General features: G+C 34.0%; 1 protein-coding gene across 1 annotated transcript in view; it reads left to right on the plus strand.

Annotated features, from left to right (window-relative positions):
- The window catches only part of DOK6 (docking protein 6), a 245,518-nt gene that overhangs the window by 132,095 nt on the left and 87,018 nt on the right, over nt 1-26,405 (plus strand). The window contains exons 4-5 of the mRNA XM_027651017.1: nt 14,939-15,058; nt 24,448-24,637. Of these exons, the coding sequence (XP_027506818.1) occupies nt 14,939-15,058; nt 24,448-24,637 (310 nt within the window). The remainder of the gene's footprint in view (nt 1-14,938; nt 15,059-24,447; nt 24,638-26,405) is intronic.

The raw sequence follows: 26,405 nt of genomic DNA on the forward strand, positions 1-26,405 counted from the left end.
TTCCTTCCTTCCTTCCTTCCTTCCTTCCCTTCTTCCTTTGGAAGTAGTAATACTAGGTATTAGTATATATAGTATATATATACACTATATATAGTATATATAGTAATACTAAGGCTCTTGGCTTTTTAGCCTATCTGTTTACTTTGATTATCACTCACTGCAACTCCTAATCCTTTCAGTCTGCTCTTCTGGAAAGTGCTGGTATGGTACGTTAATGACTCAGTACTAAAATACCAATAGAGAAGTACACAGGTGGTGAAATTCTAGAGTGTTTCTTTTTTCTCATAATTTTTCCCCACTTAAAATTTCTATAAACATAATAGAAGATACAATTACTTAACTCATACCTATTGTGTTTGGGCAAGTTTCTACTTCCTTTCCCTTTGGTATTAGCGTAATACCCTATTCACTCTCCACAAGTTTGGTAACACTGGAATTGAATCCAGGTATCAGCTGAGATAAAAAGGCTTCTGATCATCTATATGGAATATAGATCAGATCCCCTGGGATTTGTGAATATGTATCATCCTGTAAAATTACATTACTTCTGCAGTTCCTGACCTCTCCTGAGAACAGCATACATTTAGTGACAGCATAAAAAACATGACATTAATTTATAGATTGAGTTTGGAGTATTGACAAATTATGTACGGCTGGCTGAGCCTAGGGATGGCTCAACAAATAACATGATAATTTACTGCTCCAAACCTGAAACATCCAATCTATTTTTCAATCTCTGTCACTGCTCAGCTTTCATTGCATTTGGCTACTTATGGTGTGGACAGTATATGGGACTGCTGGCAGATTAACTGTTTCAAGACTTTAAACACTTTAATTAGTGAATGAAAACAAGCTGAGAAGAGTAGTGTGTGTAAAACAGCCAAGAATGCTCTCTGTGATACTAATGTATAATTGATCAGGTATTCAGCATGGGATATTCCACTTCATGTAGAGTATAGGCATGGAAATTTTGGGCAAATTTGTGCACATTCAAGAAAAACCAAAGAAAAACAAAGCAAACTAAAGATAAGTATTTAATGTTCACTGTCCATCCATCTTCATAATGTTTTGAGAGGTTGCTACAAGTCCACTGCCAATATGAGTATTGCTATAAGCATTAACACATCCCAGCGGGCTGTTGAACAATCAGAATGGTCCCTGCAATGAGGGTAATTGGTAAAGCTTATATATTTGCATTTCACTGCTGGCTAGTGCTGACAACTAAAGCAATTCTTAAGTGTGTTGGGCTACTACAGCTAAGCAGTGATAGGCAAAGACAAGATTTTTTGTGTCTCTTGACTACATGTTCTTGTGAGATCTTTCTTGAGTTGCCCTGGCTTTTATACCTGCAGAGCAAAGTTACTTCATGCATTGTCACAGCCCACTCAGATTTTTTAATCTCTCTTCCAGTATTTCATGAGAAAACATATTGAACTGTGATATATCTTTAAGAACAAAAGTAAATAAATTTTAGGTAATAATAATTCTATATTTCAATAATTCAAATTTTTCACTTTTCCTGTGTATTTGAAAAGACTACAACAGATATGGTAGGTATGCAAATGAATCACAAATGCGCCAATTAGCAGATATTTCAGTTACTAACTAGTGTATTCCCAGACAGCTGAGATTCCTCTGTTTACAGTAACTGATGATCCCGTGTCAAAGTTCCAAGCAAGTCAGCATTAAATTTCTCAAAGAGAGGACTTGGCCTTTTCCCTGGTAAATATATAAAAATGATTTCCTGAGTTAATTTTACTGTCTGAGTAGTTCTTCTGTCAATTTGGAATGTTCAGCCTTAAATTCACTGGAGATCTTATTTTAAATAAGGAAATTCATTCTAACACCAAGAAGCAAATTGTGCTGCAGATGTCCAAAGAAGCTTAATTAAAAAAAAAAAAAAACCAAACACAAAACTTTATCAATCATAATCATTGCTCCTCTTTATGTAGTTTTAAAGTAGCGTGGTTTTAAACAGTGCCCTAAACTGCGCTGCTTTTCTTCAAATCATTATGACACTAATTGCAATTCAGTCCACTCTATCTGAAGATTGCAATGAAGGAGGAAAATATGAGTGTATTCTCTGTAATTGCAGTTCAAGTACACTCATTCAATGTTTTCATAACCTATACAGATAAATTAACCTGTTTACTCTAAAAAAGCTTTGTTTTTTTTCCCATTTCTTTCCTAAAGCATGACTGCTTTTAAAGTTTTGGTTTAAGCAATTTCAACTGCTTCCAGTTGCTTTGCTAGTTAGTGTGAGGTTAAAACTGAAATTAATCAATGGAAAAAACAGTAGAGGGAAGATGTGGACTGCAAGTTGCCTTTTAGCTTTTAGTCATTTAGTTCACTCTGTTTCTCAATTTTTAGTTGTTTTCAAACTTAGAAAATAATGTATTAATGTGAAAATAAGGTGTTAATGATGACAAATATATTAATTTTCTCCCTGCTACTGAAACAGCTAGAATTAATATGAACAGCTTATATAAAAATAGAGAAAATTTATGTTCTTATTTGAGAACTTTTTTGCATTTTCCTTTAGATTCTGTTTTTATCAATTTGTAAATGTTCCAGAAAGCAGAATAAATGTCATATTAGGTTTGAATTTTGCAGGTATTGGGTGGATCAAATTTGCAATGCTGTTCAATAGGTTTTGATGATCACTGAGTGTGACAGTTCACTACATTCTTTCAAGCAAGTTCAGGATTGCTTCATCTTAGATGGAGTTTTTCCCCTAAACTAGACATATATAAAAATAATCCTGAATTTAGAAGACAATTGTAAGCCTGTTGGCTAACAAAAAAATTAGTAGATTAGAATTAGTGAAGTGGAAAACAGAACCAAGTCCATCAGCAAGCTATTTCATTTCCAAATAAGAACAATGGCTCACTAATATAAATTTTCTCTGTTTCATAAATGGGATGTACTTTGTAAAGTGTCCCCCAAAGATAGCTCTTTGAACTGCTGTTGGAAAACAGTCAACTCCATTTCAGAATGGTACTTGCTCAGTGACAGTATGAATTTGTTTGTCTCATTAGACAGTTATTCATTGGCCAAGCTTCTCAGTAGCTTAGCATTTGGTTTCAGTTTCAAGAGGAAAAAAAATCCTATATCTGAAGTTTATATTCCATTAATAAAACATTAAATCAATATTACATCTGTTACTGATAATTTTGACTGGACCTTGAAATTGAAATAATCAAATTATAGAATTTGCTGTGAGCATATAAAATGAATATAATAAATGTAAAATGAAAGAAAATTTGAATGTACTAATGGATAAGCAGCTAGATAGTTAAGCTAACTGGTCTAGGCAAGACGGATATGTGTTAGGTATGTTCCTATAAACATTATTCCAGTAAGAATGACAAAATGTCTTACTGTGTAGCTTCTGTTTTATATTCTAAACTTCAACAATATTACCATGGTAAGTTTGTTTGAATGTGTAAAGAGGTTAGCCTAAACCTTACTGTAGCTTGCAATCACCTCACTGAAAAAATAAGAAGGGAATTAAATAGGAAGTCTGACATTTATCTCTGCTCTTCTCTCTAGTGATTGAAGTGAATTAATGCAGGAAACTCAAAAAGCCAATGTAATTTCAAAATATTTCTACTCAGTGACAGTGCCAATCTTTTTCAAGTGTAGTACAATGTCCACGACACCTATGTGATACAGGATGCAGTGCCCCCAGCATATGTCACTAGATATAGCAACACTTTCCTATTAATAAATGTTACCCTTGCTGTTAGTACTCATCAGCAGTAGAAATCAACATTATTCAGATATGTATGTAACTTCTCTATTTTATGTTTATCTAACAATAATTCCATGGTGTGCTGAGTATAACTAGTTTTCTTCTCAGATGGCACTTCATATCAAGTCATACCTTTTTTCTGGGAAGTGTTTATTACTTGTCTATAGAAATATGATTTAGATGAAAATGTATACTGTGGTTAAGAACCAGCTTAGAAGAAACTCTAAGAATCCTCTCTCTCATTAACTAGTCCTTCAAATGCAATGCCCCACTATGCATTTCTTGATATCTGGAGATATCTTTGGATTTATATACTATCAGTAAGTGTCATTTTTGTTAAAATGTAGACATGAGTATAATAAAAATCAATAGTGTAAGACAACAATCTCAGTGAAAAGGCTTAATTTCTTAATATCTAAGGGTTTCTTTTTAAAGCTTATGATCACAGTAGAGGAAAGTGTGAATAGGAGGAAGTTGGAAGGAGAATTGTATGTTCCTGCATGTGACTATGTTGAACTACTTTACAGGCAGTTTGTAACTGTGTGCATGCTAAATTAAGAAAATAGTGGTAGCCCATGAATTATGAAGTTTTAAATACTTGTATTTTTTAAGGTTGTCAGAGCTATAATTTTAACCTCCTTTGTGAATCAAATTGTTCACAGAATGTCAAAAAATTGTATGTATGCTGATGAAGATTATTATGAATTCTGAAGAAATAAATATTTTCTTTAATAGAGGTCTTGAAGAAAAACTACAAATCTATAACTCTAAGTAGTGGATATGTAAAAACCTTCATTGAGATTTGGGTCTTTGTACATATAAGCATTATACATGTATTTGTTGTTATAAACTTTGGGCTTCATGAAGGATCAAATCAAGGCAGTAAATGAACATGTCAATTTTTCTGGCATAAACAAAAAAGGTTTCTCTCTTTCTAGCTCAGTAAACCACTACTTCTCCAAAATTTCACTGTCACTTGTATAACAAATTTTTTTTATTCATGCTTCAATCTACTATATTGCAGTACTAGTTTTGGACATGGAAACTGATTCATTAATTCTATAAGTTATCAAGATTCTCTGCAAAGGCATATTTTAGGGATTATTGTGAAAATGTAAAGAATAATAATTGTTTGTCTGTCCTTACTCAATTCAGGAAGAAAAAAAAAGAGAGAATTATACATATAATTGCCTTTTGTTATTTGGTTGCTATTATGATCTCATTGTAACACTGTGATCAAGAAAAAAAAAAACCTGATATTTTATTTATTTGTTTATCACTAACTAATTAACCCCTGGTGACCTTAACATATCACAAAATCAAGAGAGGGGGTTTTTGCATTTTTTTAAGGCCATGGAACTTAGAAGTAGCCACTCAAAGCAGAAGGGAGAGCAATATCCAAGTCAGCCATTTTCTCATTTAAAATCATTAATGCAGAAAATAGGAAAAGCATATGCCAGCATATATATTGTACTTTTGTCCATTGGTTGAGTGTGCTGATGGTGCTAAATAACTCCTTTTTAAATGACAGTGATCAATCTTCTCATCCTTACTGTTAAAAACTCATTTTTCTGTAGGCTTTGTTTTCTAGATTGGTCTCTCCATTATAAGATATAAGCCATGCATTTGAATTTAGCTTAAGTCATGAGAGATTGGGATCTTTTACCTGGAGTCTCAGTAAGGAACACAGAAGACCAGTCTTTACTAGTGTGTGACTCCAGCTCTTCCATAAAGGAAAGGACATCCATCTCCTGCCCTCTAGTTCTGTATGTACTTTTAAATCAGTTCACAAGAAAGCTGTTAGTGGGCAACTGATCACCAGCTTCATCTTCAGATGCTGCTTCTCACAGTAATCAGCACCTCTGATTTACAAACTTAAATCCTAATCTTTTGCCACAGTTCTTGCTCTATATGGTTCAAATATTAAATTTAAACAACTTATGATGAGTTGTTTGCCCTTAAATAAAGATGAAAGATTTGAAATAAAACAATCTTTCATCATTGAGTCTCCAGTTGACATGCCCTAAGCCATCATTCAGCACAGTTCTTGAAGTTTCAAATGCTTTAATCTTGATATGTTCTGTAAGATTGCATTCATCAAAACTTATTTTCTTGAAGGAAAATGACACATAATTGAAGATAGATGTTTGCTGTTTTCCTCGTTCAACAAAGGACATGGTTTTACTGTTCCAAATCTTAGAAGTCTACTGAATTAAAAAAGAAGAAGAAAAAAATGTCCTATTAACTTAATGAAAGCATGGATTCTGAGTTTCAGCTTCAAACAGCTATCTCTTGTCAGGTGGTCATATGTGTCTCTTACTTACGATCATGTTGTAGAGATATCAGTGGTGTATATTAAAACCCAGGAATCTAAAATTGCGTATTTTAGATACAATTTTATTTTAGGAAAGTTATTTACAGGAGGTTTTCCCTGATTGGAAAGCATCTATATTCACAGACATTCAAAGAATGTCTATTTTCATAAAACATTTCCTAATTTAAATAATATTTACATGTGTCAAGTGTAGGAATCCACTTTATACTGGGAATAAAATATAAAAGTGTAAAAGGAGAGGAAGAAATGGGAAGAATTGATAATGAAAAAATAATCCCCTTTGAGTTTAAATTCTGTAGATGTGAAATTTGAGAAAGATTTTTCTAATTATATGTTCTTAAATACTAACTCTAGACTATGAACTTTTAAGATCTTATTTTTTCAGTAGGTCCACATTAAAATCCAACAAGAATAAAGCAGAAGACACAGGGTCATTTCTAGCTAATACTTTGTTCTACCTGAGAGTAAAGTTTTATGCAACTGGAAATCAAGTGGAATACATGCTGCATTATGATCTTACAGGTGATTTTAGTCAGAATGAGTTTCTTTAAATCTCCAATGCCACAAAATCTTTCTTTTTAACTCTTGTAGTATCAAGGAGTCCCATGGAAACACAGAAAGAAAAAAATTATTCTTTCACGAGATCTTTTTATTTTGAAACAGTTTTTATTTTGAAAATAGTTTATAGTACCATGCATGAATAAATCTAAGTATTCACAGCTTGAAGTCTTGCTCTAATTAGGCATGTTTAGCTAAAGAAAGGAAGAAAGGGAGATTACAAAGATATCCTAGTCTGATAGTCATTGTCTGCTACTTATGATTTAATGCAGAAGATATTCAGATGGCTGGAGTGAAAGTCACATGTTCAAAGGCATAAGAACAATGAAGCATACAGTATGCATTTTTTCTTCCATGTATTAAAATTAGTCCTTTTCACCTTGATTTTCTATAGGAAAATAAATTTTTTAGAATTATTTATCTTATCTAACAATATTTTTGATCTTCAAGTGGCAAGATTTGTCAATAGTTCAAAGATAAGACTGAATATTTAACATATTAAAAAAAAAAGAAAAAAAGAAATATGAAATGAACCTTAGGATTTGTTCTATTTTTGGGGGGTATTGGATTCTCTTGCTAGACTGTAACTTAAAAGCTTGATAACAGGAGAGAGCAATGCTTCAGATTTACACAGAAGGTATTAAATTTCCCATGCATTTAAGAAATAACCCTATAACTTTTCCAGGAGGAATAAAAATATTGTGGGAGTAGACTAAATCTGAAATACTGCCAGTTTTTAAGACAGAAAAATGCTATTGCTGACTGCCAATCCTGGAGTAGCTGCATAAGTTGATGTGATGGCATCCTCTGTGTGTTATGTTCCTGGTGACAGACCCATTTTGGACACTTGACTGATGGTGTTTATGTCATTCTCACTACAGACAAGCTGCCTCAGGTTATTTTACTTTCATGCAATTGCAATTTAACATTAATAACTGTTGAAACAGGTATGGATTGACAATCCTAGCTAATTCCCATGCCAGATTCTTTTAACTGACCCATTAGTTTCAGACATAATGTAAATGCTTCTTCTGTGTTTAGGCAGGTTTTCATAATTCTTACTTTGCACTTTGAAGAAAGTTTGAACTGAGTGAAATTTTGCAAGGCATATTTTTGAGCAATGATGCTCTGTCAGCTCACTCTTGATCTGCTGGGCATACTAAGACTTGACAAACATTTGTGGTATAATGAGAGTCACTAGTCCCCAGTGTGAAGTAGAATATGTGATTTTTAAGAATACCCTCGAGGACTAATTTATTCACTAAATAGCATTTTCTTCCTGGAATGGCATCATTTATTTCTGTAGGACTAATCACTGACTAAAGTGATATTCACTTTTTTTTAATAGCAGAAATTGCAATTTACCTAAAGGAGAAAAAGAAAAAAAGAAATGTCCTATAGTTTCATTAGTAGTAGTATTGAGCAAAGGAAAATGCTTTCTTGTTTTTGCTTCTTATTTTTCTTCATTTTCCCATACATTCTCTATTTTCAAAGAAGTCATCTAAGTTCTGTTTCTGTACAAAAACTACGTTCTCAAGCAACATTTCATATGGGAAACTTTCCTTCTTGCAGGTGAAATTTTGGTTAGGGACTGCTAGTAAATGTTGTGGGGCATTTCTTTTAGGATTTGAATGGAGGGTGCTCTTTTGCTGCAATTTTACACTGGAAAGGAGGAGCAACACAGATAAGAGTAGATACTATATGCAAGTAAAGTCTATTTTAAGGAAATAGTTTAATGGACAGCAACATCTATATGATAAATCTTTTTGAATACTGTTATTGCCTTCAAAAGGATTCACTTAACATTGTATGTGCTTATATTATTGACAGGACAACAGACAGACTAGTAGGTGGGTGCTTTTTATTCAAGCTGAAACTTTTGATCAGACTTGCAGAAACAGACATCAATGTACATCTCAATAACTACAGGCATGTACAACTGGCTATTGGCAAACACAGGTACATAGTCAAATTAAAATTATCAGAACCCTGTTCTTGATGTATCCTGAATCTCCAAATAAGTGTGGTAGAAGTATCAGTTTTAAAAACTAATAAATGCCTTTTGGTAATTTTTGTAATTCACTGTTCTGTCCTTATGCCAGCTCAAGTTTAAAATAGCAAATGATGGAGAAATGAAAGTTTCTTTTTATATAATACTTAGATCATATCTTCCCTCAGTTAAAAAAAAGTGCATTAGCAAAGTATGCCAAGAGTTAAAGTTACAGAATGTGTTCATATTCTGTAATTATTCATTCAGCTTGATTGCATCATTATTTAGTATTTCCTTAAGCAAAAAAATTATAATGCTCAAATTATACAGAGAAAGATGAGCATGTCATTAAACTAATGGTATAGTCAAAAATATGCATACATTTTAGTAGCTGGAAGTAGTTCAAAAGTAAGGGTCTTATAGTATTAAAAGGAAAAAGTGACAATGACAAAAAATTTTGGGGGAACGTGACTCTCCAACTTCTTTTTCAAAGAATATGTTCAGGATTCCTTTAAAATATTTTGTCACTACTTGAATATATAGTATTTTCAGTAAATTAATATAATTTAACAGCATATGTCATTTTTCTTCATGACTTTCCTTTGGCTTTTGGTTCAATGATTTACACATATAATAACAGGGCGCTTTACTCTGGGTAAAATATTCAAAAATCACAGGTCAAGAAAAATACGAAAAAGTTTCCTTTGAGGTAGTATTATTTGAAACACAATCAAAAATTCTATATAAGAGTCCCATATGTCATAACATATCTTCAAATATAAGTGGTCAATAAAAAACTAATTTTAATAAATCAGTTGCTTTCAGACTTGCAGCCCATTATCTGCTGCTAGCAAGTTTTAGTCTATATATGGTCTGATTTTCTGTTCTTTTAGAATAAATAGGACATATTTCCCTTCATTGCTTCCTAGCTATCATTTAAAATAAAATTACCTAATTCATTCATAGCCATTGTTAATTTGTTGCGTTATTACAAAAATAAGGACTATCCCTCTCTTCCTCTGAACAAAGATAAGAAATAGCCACATTGCTTTTGATTTGTATCTGTGTTTGACTCTGTGTGATGTGCTTTAGTAAAAGTGCCCAAAGTAACAGAGACATGGTTAGAATAACATATTTTAAATATTTATAAAATAAAATTATGTTTGAATCATCAAAGGATGATATACATCCTGATAAAGCATAGATGTTTTATGGTATTATTGATTTTTATAAGAAATTACATGCCTGCAGGCAATAGTGTTATTTGTTAGTCAACAACAAAAAAAAAATAAGTTGCTGCATATATTGTATGTGATGCAGTGTAACAGCACATCAGTCCTGTGGGAATTTTATAATATTTTTTCTTATAAACTTCTAATTAAACCTGGGTGATTTCTAGAAGAGATAAATTGGCCCATCTTTCAGCATCATCTTTCTTCCTTGGTAGGAAATATCAGGTCTAAGTCCTACTAATTTGTACAGAAAAGATTCTTCAGTTTCTTCCAGAGTAAGAATATTTAGTTGGATTTGGATTTCTTATAAATGTAGTTTAGAAGGAAGAAGAGTCAAACCTTTTTGTGCAGCAAATACATAAAAATGTTTCAGAAGTGAAGAAACAAACATTTTAGATTTGTACAGTTTGACATCAGGCAAACTGAAAGTGAGGTTTTTTGATTTTTACAAGGACAGTGTTTGTTGTCACCCTCTAATATTGTGAACTCGCTATTTCCAACTTAAATTATTGATCACATCACTTCACATGGGCAGCATGAGAAGGGGAAGAGGTCTGTCTTTAAGGGATGCATATAAATTGAACCATTTTTTTTACAAATACAATAAATTGCTGGTTATAATGATGAAAAAGATCGCCTGGAATGGAGATTCCTTGCAGAACAGGAAATGGCCTTACTCAAGGAGACAGAAGCTGAATTGAACAGGGGTTCAGTAGGGGTCAGTTCTTTGGGGCTTTATCTCAGCCTAGAGGCATTTGACTCTTCTGGCAACTTGTGGTGGGAGATGGAAGGCTCCTGTACGATTGTGCCATGTGAACACAAGAGGTTAAATATGAAAGAACACGAAGCTATCGGGACTCAGAAGGTATTTGATTAAGTCCACACACAATATGCTTCTTAAGTTAGGAGTCTGAAAACCATCCCACCTCTAGCCTTGGAGATCTAGAGGCCGGATAGAAAGAGATCTAGAGCATTTCTAAGGACGGTAAATTTAAATGTGTTCATATATGTGTATCTCGGCTCCTCCCTGTAGAGTATGTTGTGCATAATGAACAGTTTTAAACTGTAAGTAGAAGAAGAGCACTTTCACTATGAAAATTTTATATTTCTGTATTTCATTGGCCAATATTATTTCATCATTGTTATTGTATCAACAAGCCCACTTATCATCCTGTGGTATCGCCTATTTGCAATACAGTGATCAGACTAGGTACAGCGCCAGTTTAATCACCTGAGAACTGAAGCAGAAATTACATATAACCTCAGGTGTGACCTAGAAGCTCAGTTTAACTGTGGGAAAATATTGGCAATAACAAGATGAGTAAGAAGTTTACAGTTCTTAGTAATGTTTGTTATGCAATAGACCGTGCCTAATTAAGGTCTCCCATCTCTTTGCATTTTATCTCACCTCATGACATTTGTATAGCAGCATTTTATAATAGAATAACAGTAAAGATAAAAATTCGAGTATTTTGATTTTATTTATAGCTGTGAGAACTTACTTTACAATTTATCATTCGGCCCAGGAATTCAGTTATCTTAAAAGGAAACTAAATTTTTCAATGACAAGTACCAGTTATGACTAAAAACTCAGCATTACCACCAATAAATCTAATCTACATGCATTAAAGAGAAAAATTTTCCTGACAGTTTTTTATTACTTTCTCCCACTGTAATATTTCATCTGTTTCGATATATGCATATAATCAAAATAAAGAAGTAACTGTTATATCTCTGTTTTGTGACATAGTACCTGTCATTCTTAAAGATTGCATTTATGTACCATATAATAAATATTTTTTTTAAATAATAGGTAATATTTATTTGTTATCCAGAAACACAAAGCATTCTATAGATCTTTTACAAAAGAACAGTGAATTGCTTTAAAGATGGATATGATGAAAGGAAAAACAAGGCTTTGGCTTTGAAAGGTAATTCATCTGCTTCTAAAGAAGATTCTACATGTCTGTAAAGAAAAAGGTTGAAGGCAATTCCCTGCAAGTAAGCAATAGCTATTGGGCTGCACTAGGCAAAACTAACTCACACACTACCTTCACACCCTTGACCTTCTAGACACATTTGTAGATAATGTTGATTCTTCTGACAGCAGACACAAATCCTCACAGTTCTGTGGGAAGATATTTCAGTTCTGCATTGAAACTATATATTCTGTAGCATTAAGTTGATCATTTTTGTAAGATAGAAATTTTGACTTATACAGGAGTATAATGCATGTTATAGCCTATGCTTTGCAAAATATAGCCATGGTCTTATAATGCTCATACTAAGATAAGTTTCTTCTGTATGGCAGTTGGAGAATGATCTAATCTGGGCCTAATCATTGATGTTTGGCAGCAAAGCAGCAGCAGCTTAAATTAAACTGCCAGAGTCAAATACTCTGAAAGGCAGTTTCTGGGTCCAAACTTTCAAGATCTAGATGTTGCTGAGAAAGAGAGAGGCAGACAGATTAAGGAGATGAAACAAAGACACACACGAGAAGCAGCTTCCTAGAACAATGCATTTGTTTGTTTGTTTCTGAAAATATCTACTGGAAATGTGATGTGAGAATACATATAAATAGAACTTGTTACCTTTGTATGAGTCCTGTTCTGAATATACATTGATATTAGGCTGGATTTATGGAAATACCAATGTTTCCCTTTCTCCTTAGATATTTGTAATATTTGAAAGGTTAGTTTAGTATTTGTTTACCATCATCTCATTCTACGTTTTCAGTACATACCCTTTCAGTCTGGGTCCAGGCACAGTGAAAAAAGTAATAAAATGTGCATTTTGTAAAATACATAAAATGTTATGTCCTGACCACACTTCAGGAAAAAATGCAAGCTTTATATAAAGTCATGCATTCTTTCAGCATGAAAGAAGGGAAGGAAACATGGGAGTATTTGCCTAGATTTGCACTGTCTCCTTTGTGCTACCACCTTTCTGCGATGACTGCCCTGTGTTTATCTGTAGCTGGAAGCAGATGTTAGGCAACAACAGTGGAAACTCTCCCAGAAGCAGCTTGACTTACCTGTGTACAGGTGCGCTACCTCCACACCCCTTCCGCACGCTGCTGTAATATGGCAGCATGTCTTGGGGTCCAGTTCTGTCATCTCCCTGGCATGGCACCCTCTCCATGGGAGAGTGTGGTTTGTAAGGCGTGGCTTTGGTTCAACAGACCTCATGAATATCTAGCGAAGGCTGAAGGAGAGGAAAGGAAAACAGAAGGGATATTTCTTCATGCATGAACAGAATGTTTTTAAACAAATTCATCTTGCTCATTTTAAAAGCCATAAATTTTTATTGCTACCCAGAGATATACCTATTTGCTACTTCCATTAAGGAGGCTGTATCTGTAGAAGTGTTGAAAAAACAGTATGCTGTTACCTCAATATTTTCTTCTCACATACAAAGTTAAATGTCATCTGGATGTTACTGACAGAATGTTCTGTCTCTTACCACAAGAAGCTGAGAATGTTATGAGAAGACCGACTCTTGTCCTGAGACAAAGACTGAAAAAAAGCAGGAAAGGTTAAGAGAAACCACTTCTCCCACAACACTCTGAAGAAGTCCCCCCAGATTCTTGTGACAACAACCCCATTTGGCTATCAAAAATCCCCAAATAGTCTCTATTATTTGAGCTGTCTGTCTGGGAACTCAGGCAGCTGATAGCCAGAATAAATCAGGAACAATCTGTTCGTGGATTATTCAAGACCCTGAACAAAGGAGGGTATCCAAAGGCTCTTGGAGACCTGGAATTGCATGCCAGTCTCCCCTTCTTGTCTAGCAAATGTTTCTGTCATGTGAGATCTATGCCTAACCAGGCAATAATTTGATGACTGTACCAATTAGACATAGAACAGTTTTTTCTTGGATATAAATTTTCACTAATTACAATGAGTCATCATCACTAAACGCTTTGGGGCTTGCATGCAATATTTTTCTCTCTCCAAATTTCAGTACTATGTTGGAGAGATTGTCACAAAAGTATTTTCCAGATGTCCCTGAAAATAGGAGTTGAAAGACTGTGGCAGTTTAATACAGACATTTCTAACTTCTGGAGTCACTCACTCCTAAAGATGATTGGATATAGATTGACTGGGACCATGGATGCTGAGGATGCTTGCCTGGTGCCAAGCCTGCTTTCCTGAAAGTTTCCTGTCTTTTATTACAAGATAGGAGAAGCCTGTCTTGTAATAAAAGACAGTCAGGGTAGTTGCATGATTTTTCTTAGCTGTGATTTCACACTGTATTGACACGAACTTGAGATGTTGCTTGTTTGACCAATGCCAGAGATTTCATGATATTAAGTTTGGGAAGTGGAAGAATGAAGCTGCAGGTGAACGGAGGGGCTGTTGTGGCGTGTGTAGGAGTTACTCCTTGGAGTCTTTACGTCCTGGTAGACTGGCAGATACAGAGCTCTCAGATGTACATCAATGGGATGCAGTGGAGGACTCAGAAAGGACTGGGAGGTTTTGAATCTTCATATAAACATTTCAACTAATGCCCAAATTGCTCTGAGACCAAAAGAAGTTGAACAGAGCTGAAGAAATTAATTATTCAGACTAACTTGGCAGACACAGACATTCACTACAGCAGAGATGGAAGTTTAGCATTTGAAGATCATTTTATTACTTTTTCTTTGCTCCCAGAAAAATGCTCTAGCACCTTTAGAAATAGAAAGTGCTTTAATAGTTCAAACTCACCTAAAAAGCAGTAAAGAATATTTCAGGTATAATATCTAAAGTTTTTCTAAATTGCATTTTTTCTTTCAAGAAAACCTAGTAGAAATATACAACCTTTAAAATTCATTATTCCTCTTCTTTGTCAACTTGACCTCCTATCTTCAAATTTGAGAATGGAAGATACAGTCCTAATAGTGTAAACCCTTTTTAAAACTTCATAAATCAAGGCAAAGAAATTCATGTGGAACTTTACACTAGTGACTCATTTCAACACTAACATACTGTCATAAAACGTATCAGTAGGATATGCTTTATACTTTTCACTTTATACTTTTTTTGGTAAAATGTTAACATGAACAACTTTTTTTTCTGTTTACCCAGAACTAGAGGCAGAGGAGTGGTGCAAACATCTTTGCATGGAGTGTCTAGGAGCCAGGCTCAATGATATAAGTCTTGGGGAACCAGATTTGCTTGCTGCTGGAGTTCAGAGAGAACAAAATGGTAAGTAACTTTGTATTTGCTCCTAGATCAGTTCTTAGGTGATGTCCCATGTTATCTTTGCTTTTGTTTGTTGTCGTGGGGACTTTTGCTATTATCTAGAAGCACATCATTAGTAACTAAACATTTGGATGTGTTTTTGAAGCTTAATCCTGTTTATTTCTACAAATAAGGATAAATAAATTTCATGCCAAATAGCATATGTAGAATGAATTCATGTCTTCATAGTGATCTCATTTTCCTGTCATGGGAAATAATGACCATGACCCTTCTGGTTCTGGGAATTATGGCCTCTGTGCAGAGGAATAAAACAACAGCTCTTGTTCTGCAGCCTTTTAAAGACAATGATGAACATATTAACACCAATTTGGACTGCAAAACACATATTTGCTTTAAATTCATACCTGTCTTGAATATTGCAGACAGGATCATCTAAATGTTGTCAAATATGGGTGAAAAGGGCAATGACAGATGCTAGTCAGCACTAAGCCTGAGTTTTAAATCTTCATCTAAGGGCTATTTGGATTAGACACATGCACAGGAAGAATGCTAGTGGGTGGAATATGCAATAACAAAAGAAAATCTGTGATTATCCTGTCATTTAATTCCTATTAATGAATACGAGGGCAACACAAAATGTGCTCATTTATTCCTCCCTAAATTACAACTCTCAATGATTATTACTGTCTTGATGCTTTTATAAGATGCAATAGCTTTCAACAAAGTAATAACACACATTGCCTCAATGGTCATAAAACATCAAGCCAACTATCATTATAAACAAAATTACATAATTAAATTATAGAATGAATGGCATTATATTGATTATATTGTATTAATTTCTCTGAACCTAATAGCATATAGCACAAAATATACAGAAATCTTTAAGGAATTTTGGTCAAAAAACAGATACGTTGAAATGTATAAGTTATATATAAGAAGTTCAAATATTTGTAAAATTATTTGCCTGCTATAAGACACAGAATTCAATTTGTAGTCTCAAACTACTTAACAAAGGGAGAGCTACTAATGTTGTAGGAAAGTGATAATGATCAGACACCACTCAAAGCATCCCATCTGCTGTATGTTCATAGGCCGTAGGTATAAAACTCAATGTGTGCTATTGAAGAGAGAACTTACGTGAGCAGGGGGAGCTCCTTCACAAATGTGATAGGAAATAAATCGAGCCAAAAGGCTGTGATGTGAGCAGAAAAATATCATGAAATTCCTCAAACTCTTCATGCAGTACATTCATGTACCATCCAGCAGCTTTTGGACATAGATCGAAAATATTACATTTTATCATGTTCTTGAAAGAGATCCAGTTACACACATGTGACCTCCAGGGAACATAGATTAGGTCTGTTGTATGAACTATTCTTGATTCAATTGCCTTAGTCTAGAAATTAATTACAGTGCTACCAACCAGCATATATGAACATAATTAGCATCTTTATTGTTCTAAGTAAATAAATAAAAGGAAACAAAGAGGCAAAGCTTGTATTTGTTGTACAAATCACATGAATAATAATACATGGAGGGTATCATTAGCTGTATTCTTTTAAAACAAGTGACTGAATACATAAAATCCAATATTTGACAATCATGCTCTACTAAATCATTAGTTACAGTATCTCAGACAAATAATTCTGACACCTATCCGCATCCTTCCCTCATCCCCTTGATGCACAACTTTGCATTTTAATAAGCATACTTAATATTCAAAGTTGTCTTGTTCAGAAGCAAAGCAAATTCTGTTTTGAGTGTCTTTTAATCAACTTGGAAGGAGGGAAAAGTACAGAGATTCTTACTATTGGTATGAAATCTGCCATTTTGTTCATTTATCTGGCTGTAAGAACCTGCAGTTGCAATCAAATTTCTGTAGCAGATTCCTTTAGTAAAATTGGTTGAGTGGAACCATGACTTCAGTTTATACTTGTTATCTTATTCTGCAAACCTGGCGGTATCATTCCCCATATGACAGTGGTATTAAAAAGGTGAGTAGTTGTAGGGTGGAATCATCTGGTGGGCTATAAAAAATTCAGATTTTTAGTTTATTTTCTGAAACATTTTCCCCATATTATAGATCTTACACACATGTTATCAAACATTGTAGTTCAAAAGATACCTAAAAACATTTTAAAAGTTTACTGATCTTTTGTTGACCTGAAACTGAAAGGCTAAAGTTAATTTTCGAATTGGAAATTCATGAAAAGTGACTATGTGTATGAAGCATCTAAAATTTTGCTCATTGTGAAAGTGGCAGTTGTGTCACTCTCTGAATAATTTCATTTTTTTTGTGTTAAATAAAAACTGTACACTGGTATAGTACCTTTGAATGTCATTATTTTGAAATATATTGCAAGTATGTCAACTTCATAGAATTCCTCTTGAGTTAGTCAATTTATTAATGTTTATTTGAAACAGACGTGAGAATACAGTTTGTAAAACCTGTAATACAACCTCAAAGCCTTAGCATCTAGTTTCATAAAACTTCTGTTGCCTGAACCATACAAGGGCTTTCTTTCAAGTCACTGAACAAAAGATGTCTCTTGATATCTGAACAAGACCACAGTTTGTAATAAACATTATAATGTCAAAGGTTTTTCAATTTTAGATAATTTTTTTTTTTACACTTTTAAAAGCTAAGAGAAATTGAATAATGGTGTTATACTGTTGATATCTCCGTGATATGACAAGTGTACCATTAATCCCACAACAACAGATGTATTAACCATTAATTGTATCTCATTCCACTGAGTTTTTTAAATGGTTACTTTGCCCTAAAGAGTTTCTGAAATGTTTAAAATTTAATAAAGATACTTCCTTGGTCATAGAAGAACTAGCCTAATAAGGTGGGATTTTCATGAGCTGCTTTGCGTTTTCCAGGCAATAATATTTTAATGTGCAATGTTCATCTGTTCAACTACTTGCCCATTCATGTCATTAAAGGACATTTGCATGGTGTAAAGGTATTCATTGAATGGATTGGGTAAATTGGCTCTCTCTTGAAAAAAACAAACAACAACTTTCTGTTCTGTAAGTTTGTGGTTTAGTTTTTGTATGTGACCACTGAGGGCGCTACCCTCAGTTTGCGACATTAGAAATAATTTTCTTAATTGTTGTTATATATGCCCTGGGACCATTAAAACTGCTACATCCTGCTTATATTTTTTTATACTCAAGGAATCACATTTCAGAAAATACTTGGCAAGGAAAATACATGTTTTCTATCATTTGTTTAATACCTCTTTTTATTACATCTGAGCCTGTTTATTGTCCCGCTCTCACTCTTGTGGTTCTCCTGAGATGAACTTTAGATTTCAGAAGGGAAGACACCTGATTCTCTGTGATAGGAATGCAACAGTATGATTTGCAAAAACCCGTATTTTTTATAGTTCTGGGTTGTTCAGTAAGTGCTAGTGAGATCTATTTTACTTTAGTTGCACTGTTGCTTGACCCTCCAGCACCAAGCAATTCTGCAGTGTTGACAACAAAAAGAGGCAAACTGTAGAGCAGCACTGCTTACAGCAGAGAGCTCTAGCTACTGTGTCTTGTAGGAAGTAGAGACAAGACATCTAAGCAGTTCTTGTGCAAAGCACATCAGTAACAAAAAGCTTCTTGCTGGATTTTACCTCCGTTATTACTTTCAAGAAGTATTACCATAAGTCTTGCTGTGTAAACTCTGATGCAGAAAATTACCCTTAGGTGGTTTTCTTTTTAGATTTAAGGCTCACAACTAATGGCTGCTTAGTTTGGCGCAACTTCCAATAAAAGTGAGATGTAAAATGAAGTTTCTGTTGCTGTCCAACCATCTCTCCTGCAAATCTAAGAGACTAGCTTGTGTTCCTCAGTCCTAAAGCAGCAACCCTGTTTCTGTTTAAAGTTATTTTCACACCAAACACTGTTTCTTAGTGCTTATGTATGTCTATTTGGATTATTTGCTAATGAATTAAAATATAGTATGATAGCAAAATCAGTAAAAGCCTCACCTCCTGATCCTATTCAGATATTTCAGTATAATGGCAGTGAAGCTGTATATGAAATGATAAGACAAATAACAGTACAGAGTTATAACTCCAGGAAAGAAAATCTGGACTAAGTTGGATCTTATAACACTGTTGACTTCTAAGCAATATCCTGTGATACCTACATACACATTTCATAATCCTTGGGTTTCTCAAGCTGCTGCTAAGCAAAGAAATTGTGAATGTAGAGTACTGACTTTGTTTAGGGGAATTGGAAGCTTCCTTTTCAGCTATCAGTGAATTTGGAAGCATTTCCAATATACTCCAAAATGTAATGACAAAACCAATTGTTTGGGTTTTTTAAAATTTTTATCTTCCCAGGTGACATCATATCTGGAATTTGTCCATGCTCACTGCTTCCAATGTGTCATTGTTTTCATTCTCTATAAAAGGAAGCAATTTCTAAGAAGGAATCCAAATGGACAGTATACAATGACAGACTATATTTACTGTGAAAAAGAAACCAGAATATTCAAGACAATATTGGTTAAAAAAAGTGTTATATGTAGACTATTGATAAATTCACTCTTTAGGAACAGGTGCTTCTTTTTTGTGAAGACTCTATTCCTGTCTATTTTGAATACTAAATAATAGCACTAACAAAGCTGAATACTTGTGCTAAATCATGTTCTATTAAACTGTACTTGTAAACGTGATTTAAAACCTGAAGAAAATGGGCAAATGGTAAAATGCAAATTTTTAAACTGAAGACAGGGCTAGATCCATCTTTTGCTGCTACAGCTAGTTTATTGTTACTTATCATGTCTGTGATATCAATATGATGCTTTTCTATTACATGTTTTGGGGTTTTTGATTTTTTTTTAATTTTACTGCATTATAAAGCTAATTTTGATTTTAAAAGTCTGGAAGAGATTAAAAGATAATTGTTTTTTTGCTTTTCCTCCCTGTCTAATATTTAAATTAATATTCCATCAAATTATTTCTTTTGTAAGGTTTTTCTTCTTTCATAACTTTGGTTTTACCTTCCTTTTTTTTATTTAAAAACATTCCACAGGAGTACCAGTCTTGCTTCCTGGATTTTAATTGCAAGAAGCTCCTTAATTCTTGTTAGTAAAAATGTAGCTTTTCATAGTGAACAACATCCTTGAATCCTCAGAAGAGGATTATGAGTTATTTCTTTGTGCTACATATTGAGATTACAAAATACAACCAAAGCATAGAGACTTCATAATTACATTCACAGAGCTGACTTGTTTTAGGGCATTTTCTAGAGTCTGTAGAATCTCTGTAATTTAACACATAAAAGCACTTTGAATGATTTTGATTCGTCTTCTGTTATCCTTAATCCATTTTCATACATCGGATTTGTTTGTTCATTTTTCAAATAAGTGAAACACAGATAGCTTTATTCAGAAAAGTAAGATGTTTACAGTTTAAATGGCTGATTAATCCAGTAAGACTTCAGATTCTTCTCTACCTTGCTGCTCATCACTGAAATAATTCAAAATATTTATCTGTGGCAGCCTTTATATTTTTATCGAGATGCTTATAAACATTTTCATACATTTTTAATGGAAGCAAAGCAGAATATTCATAATCAAAGGAAAAAAATTATTTCTGAAGTCCTAGTTCCTCACCGTGTACAGTAGAAGAGAAACATTCTAATAAATCTGACATATGAATGAACAAAAAATGTTGTGCCTTCAAGACTTAAAGTTCTTTTCTACCTGAAAATTAGCCACAGGTGGAAGCGTCATAGGTGGAGGAGTTTATTTCATGTGTAAACTGAGTATTTGCTTTTAAAGCCTCTTCTTATTTATATAGACCCCGCGAACCAGATTGTGTCCTTCCATAAGTAATTTTTTACCCATCATTAAAACTGAAATGAAACCAAGCATCTGGATTACAAGATTGCAATGTCATCTGGTTGGTTTTCCAACTGGAATGATTTAGGCAGAGGAATCCAGTGATAAAATGGCAGAACCAGGATCACTGCTTTTCGATGATTTTTCTTCCCCAGTACAGCAGGAAGGCTGAGAGCATTTTGGAGTTGCTGCCAAGTCTCCATCTCAGTCAATATGCTCATTTTAATAAAGACTCTAACACTCCTATGCCCTGGAAAACATTATTAAGTGTTGTATTCTTGCCAAAGCCCAAATGCTAAACACCTTTTCATGCACAAAGTGTATGATGAAGCATTGCTCTGCTTATTCAAGGAGATGGAAAAGAGCAGTTACATTGAGTGGAATAATAAATGTTGCAATATATCAGCATTTTTCTCTCATCCTGGCTCCCCCAGTCCCTTAACTTTGTTCTCACCAGTTTTCAAGGTAGGATAGGGGTGCTGAATGCTGAGGCATTGCACCTGCTCAGTCTCAGTCTTACCTTGTCCAACAATATCACATCTACTTGCTTGGTTTCTTCCATCGCCCTCCTTTCTGGGTCCCTCACTAACTTCTATTTGCTTAGTCTTGCTATCCACTGAACTCTTATTATCTCATCCCACTCATATGCAGATGGTGTCTGAACCACGGAAAAGCTAAATGAGCTATGGAATGTCATTCAGAAGATCTGGTGTCAGAATTCAACTGGGATTCCCAAATCTGGCCTATGAATATTTGTACTTACCTGGATAACTTTAAGGGCAAAACATACCACTAAAAATTGAATTGACATTACCTACCATTAGCTAATAGATACCTGTTCAAATATTTTCTGAAATGGAAAAATTGGACTCTGCATGTTGATAAAATCATTTAATAGTATCTACACTTTTCCCTGTCCTCATTTGCCCACTACTCAAAAGTATAGTTTTTGTTCCAAAAGCAAATATATCCATCCCAAATCATCTCCAGCACATATATTTGTACCCTTGGTTTTCTTGCCAATTTGATTACGTTCCAAGGGTGCTACATTTTGCCCTGCAGCTGATGTTCACTTTAATCAGACATACTTCCTTTAATCCATGATATCTCACCTTAGACGCTGACCTCCCATGCAAAGTCAGCAAATGTCCCTTGACAGTTTGAGGATACCATATGTCCTGACTACCCTTCATGCAATAATATCCTGAAATATTTCAAAGAAGTTGAGCATTTCAGGAGTATCCTGGTAACGTCTAAACCAAGCTGAAATGTTCTGTGCCTTCAACACAACAGTTTAATGTTTACTTCAGAAAATAATTGTACCTTTTAATTTTATCTGCTGTCAGAGACATTCTGTCAGCGAAAATAGAAAATAGAAAGATTTTCATTCTCACATAGTAGCCCCATTCCCCTATTGTGTTTTTTCATGTAATGTAAGAGAGAAACAGCTTACATGTCAGTCACCTGCATCTTTCTTTCAAATAGAGCAGGGAAGTAGCAATAATATGGATATTGAAAGGACATATATATAGAGATATATATAATTCCAGTGCAAGTATAAGTTATGTTTTCTTTACTATTCCCTTCCCAATGTGGTCATCAGCCCATATTCCCATGTGTGAGTCTTTCTATTTACTTTAGTAGGCATTACATTAGACCTCTGCCCCATGAACTCCTCTGAGGGTGGGAGAAATTCTTTTCAGTGACCTCAGCAGCTTCTGCTAATCTATTTGATCTGTGTGTCAGAAGACTTTTACACAATGTTTGGACTTTCACATTTGGGACCTTAATCATAAAATGAAACTTTTAGGGCTAACACACCCATTAGTCTGACTAATGAGAACTAGGGCCTAGGAGAAGAGGTTGTGACTGAATGGATCAACTGGGGAGTCATTAATAGGACAAAATTAAATTGACTGAAACAGAACAACATTGGGGATGACAAGTTTACTTATAGCTATGCAGGGCAGCAATTTTTACTGCTCACCCAGCAGTTCCCTGCTTTCACTGCTTCCTTAACCAAACTTTTGCTACTTTATTCACACACATGCACACTCATACACTTCTAAGATATTTACTTGCAATATTTTAATTCTTTTTTCAGACAGCTATATATATCAAATGTCTAAAAAATGGAGACATAATGTCTGTGATATTGAATGTCAAACACAAGGGGAAGCTGCATCTAATTTTGACTATTGCAATAAATTTCTCTCACTTTAATTTCAATTCCTTCCTAATCTCTGTGAGGGCACTGTGAGAAAATTCAGTTCAAATAGTGGATGAAAAGTGTCCCACACCAAACTCTAATTTCTTTTTCGAGTAATTGGAGACAATTTTCCTACGAGTTACCCCTTTAAAGAGCATTTTGTCAGTATCATTTGTTGAATGAGCATTGCTCATGCTCATACTTTAAATTATTCTTGCTTTTTTGTCAACAACCTTTAGGCAGTAACATTGACATTTTACATTTCTACCCTTTTCAAAGATGAAAGGAAACTGTGACATAAAAGTTGTGAATCAACTGCACTCTCCCATATTATGCTATTAAACCTCAATACTGCAGTTCATTTAGAGTTAAAATATAGGCCAGCACTTCCAACTGTAGCACCGGAAATTTAACAGAGCTTTTTACTCTTTGTAAAAGCAACTTACAGAAAAAGAAAATTGCATTTTTATTTAAAATTCTCTTGTTAGTAATGTGGTTTACTTCCTTCCATATGAGTTCATTGTCTTTTATATAATATTGGGGGTTTTCTTTTTTTTTTTCCTTTTTTAAGGATTTTTTTTTTTTGCGTTGCTTATTTTATCACATGCAATTTAGGCACTTCAGAAAATTATTATTGCCCTTGACTCCTACCACAGTAAGTGCACTTTGCAAGGGAAGTGCAGCTGATAGTGATTGATGTCATGACCATACTAATATGTTGTGTTGAATCAGATTTTTCAAGAAAGCAACAGATGATTAAAATTGTTAATTTGACAAATAATAATGTCTTTGGCAAATAAATAGAAACAATGCAAGGAATGTAATTATTAACAAGCTTCAAACCATAAACCTTTGTTTGCAATTTCAAGGACAGTTTTTCTAAGAGTCAATATAAGGTTGCAGATATATATTTTGTCAAGATACATATAGTTCTGGTTTTGAGTGAGGAGTCTCTGTCAGAGTTCATGTTATTGTAAATTTTGATTTGTAAAGGGTCATGGATGTTAATGATGTGAAGATAAAAGAGGATTTCAGTTAAGTTGCTGGGAACGTATGTCCAAGAGGACCATGCAGATCATCTGTGAAAGATATCTCAGTCTGCTGCATCATTTATAATGAAAATAAAATGAAGATGATTTTCCTCTCACTCTTCTCGTTTGCACAAGCAAGACTTTTTCAACGTCAGTGGGTCTTCACCTCTGCTAAAAGCTAGAAATTTGGCCTTGATTTCTGAACCATCAAAGCTAAAGATTTTATTTCAATTTTTTTTTTTTGCTGGTATAAAATCTTGCTTTAACCTGTGATGTCTTACCTTGTGTTTTTTTCCAGAACGATTCAATGTATATCTTATGCCTACACCAAATTTAGATATCTATGGGGAATGTACAATGCAGATCACACATGAAAACATATATCTCTGGGACATCCACAATGCCAAGGTCAAGCTGGTCATGTGGCCTCTGAGCTCTTTGAGGAGATACGGACGTGACTCAACGTGGTTTACATTCGAGTCTGGAAGGTAAGAGCTAAGGAGATGGAAAAAGAAGAAGAAATGAGCAGAGTTTTTTGAAAAGCAGTCTAATAAGTTAGATTAGCCTCTCATTATAAAGCAAGACAGAATAATGGACTCTCCATAAACTTCTGTTTGCTGAACATTACTTTTTAATATATTCAGCCCAGTCTTTGAAATAAATGTTACTATGTCTTATATTTAAAATGAGCTTAAGCTTCCTCTGACTTTTATTTAACTGTATTGAAATGTCGTTCTTAAGGTTTATGCGTCTCGCTGTGCTTAAACAGTAGTGTGGTATAATTTGAGTACTTTCGATGTAGAAGAAATTAATTCTAAATCATGGAAAAGGTTCATCACACAGTATGAATAGAATAACTTTTATTACAATGGATATTACTCTTTTTGAATGTTTCTGATGACTGATTGCCACCCTAGAATATAATTGCAAGCAGGAATACAGAGAACACTGTGAATCCATAAAAGAGCTGACTCTTTTTTCTGCCTGTAGTTTACCATTTCCATTCTCGGATCAGTTTTAAATGTCCGTGGAGCTCTGTTTTGCTTCTTTTTCATATCTTTTTAATGCATTTCGTATCTTGCCATTTAGTTCACTGCCTTTTCTTCATTTCTGCACAAAAATTATTCTGCATTTAACACTCCCTTTGGTGGTGTTTGATCTTGTATTTTATGGTTCTAGACTATTGTTCTTTATGGTTTGGTTTGGGTTTATTATGGTTTGTTATACTCCTTTATGAGAAGTGTGAACTTTCTGAAGCAATCTGTGAAATTACAGGTGTCTCTAAACTCTTGGGTTAGACACATTGTCTTGTTAAAAATCTTTATACACATTTTGATGTATACTTATTCAATATCATTAACAAATATTCACAAAAACGCAGTTTGTGATCAGAAGCAGAAACATAGATCAAATGGACCCTAGTGCCTAAGAAGGTAATGTCCAGAATTCCTCTGCAGTTTCTTATAGGTGGGAGTTACCACTTTACAAGTAATTTGTATATCCAGACTGATGTTGCTTGACCACTTTGGTGCTCTGTTACTTTTCTGTGATGGCTTCACAATTAAAAATCTTGAAGGCATCATTACTTTTTTTAAATTTGATATTTTTAAAGTGAAAATTAGCAAAGCTAACCCATGTTTCAACTTGATTTCAATGATTAAGCTGAGTGGCTTATTCAAATATACAATTTTAGCAAGAATTAGCATTTCAAGCCTCCTACAGTATTTTAATTCCATTTCAAGCCTCCTACAGTATTTTAATTCCATACTAGTATCTGAACATCATCTGCCCTTGCAGTCCATGGACCATGTGACCTGATGAAAGTGGATTGTTTATCTTTGATCTGATTCCTCCCTTTTTACTTGCTTGGGAGTACTTTCTGTATCTGATTTGGAAATGCTTAAAGTAAAAAATAGGGCTCGAGAAACATTAGTACCTTCAATAACATCTGAAGGCTATATAGGGCAACACTAATACTCATTTTAAAATCGGTTGTTGATTTGCTTGGGGTTTTATTTTTATTTTTTAATCAACAAATCATATTTCTCATCTTTCTGAACATGATTTTCTTTGTGCCCTGATCTGCTAGTACCTTAATACAATAAATTCCTGATGCATGTTGTTTTATCAGACGTGAAGCACTCATCCATGTTTTATGAGAATATTATGCAGTAAAAGTGTTGTTGCTTTAATTTTCCCCTAAGGCTTAAATATTAAATGTAGACAATTGCTTTAAAGGAAATATTTTTAAATAGG

The sequence above is a fragment of the Corapipo altera genome, unplaced genomic scaffold (assembly GCF_003945725.1).
Source record: "Corapipo altera isolate COAL_440 unplaced genomic scaffold, ASM394572v1 24, whole genome shotgun sequence".
In the NCBI taxonomy this organism is placed as follows: Eukaryota; Metazoa; Chordata; class Aves; order Passeriformes; family Pipridae; genus Corapipo; species Corapipo altera.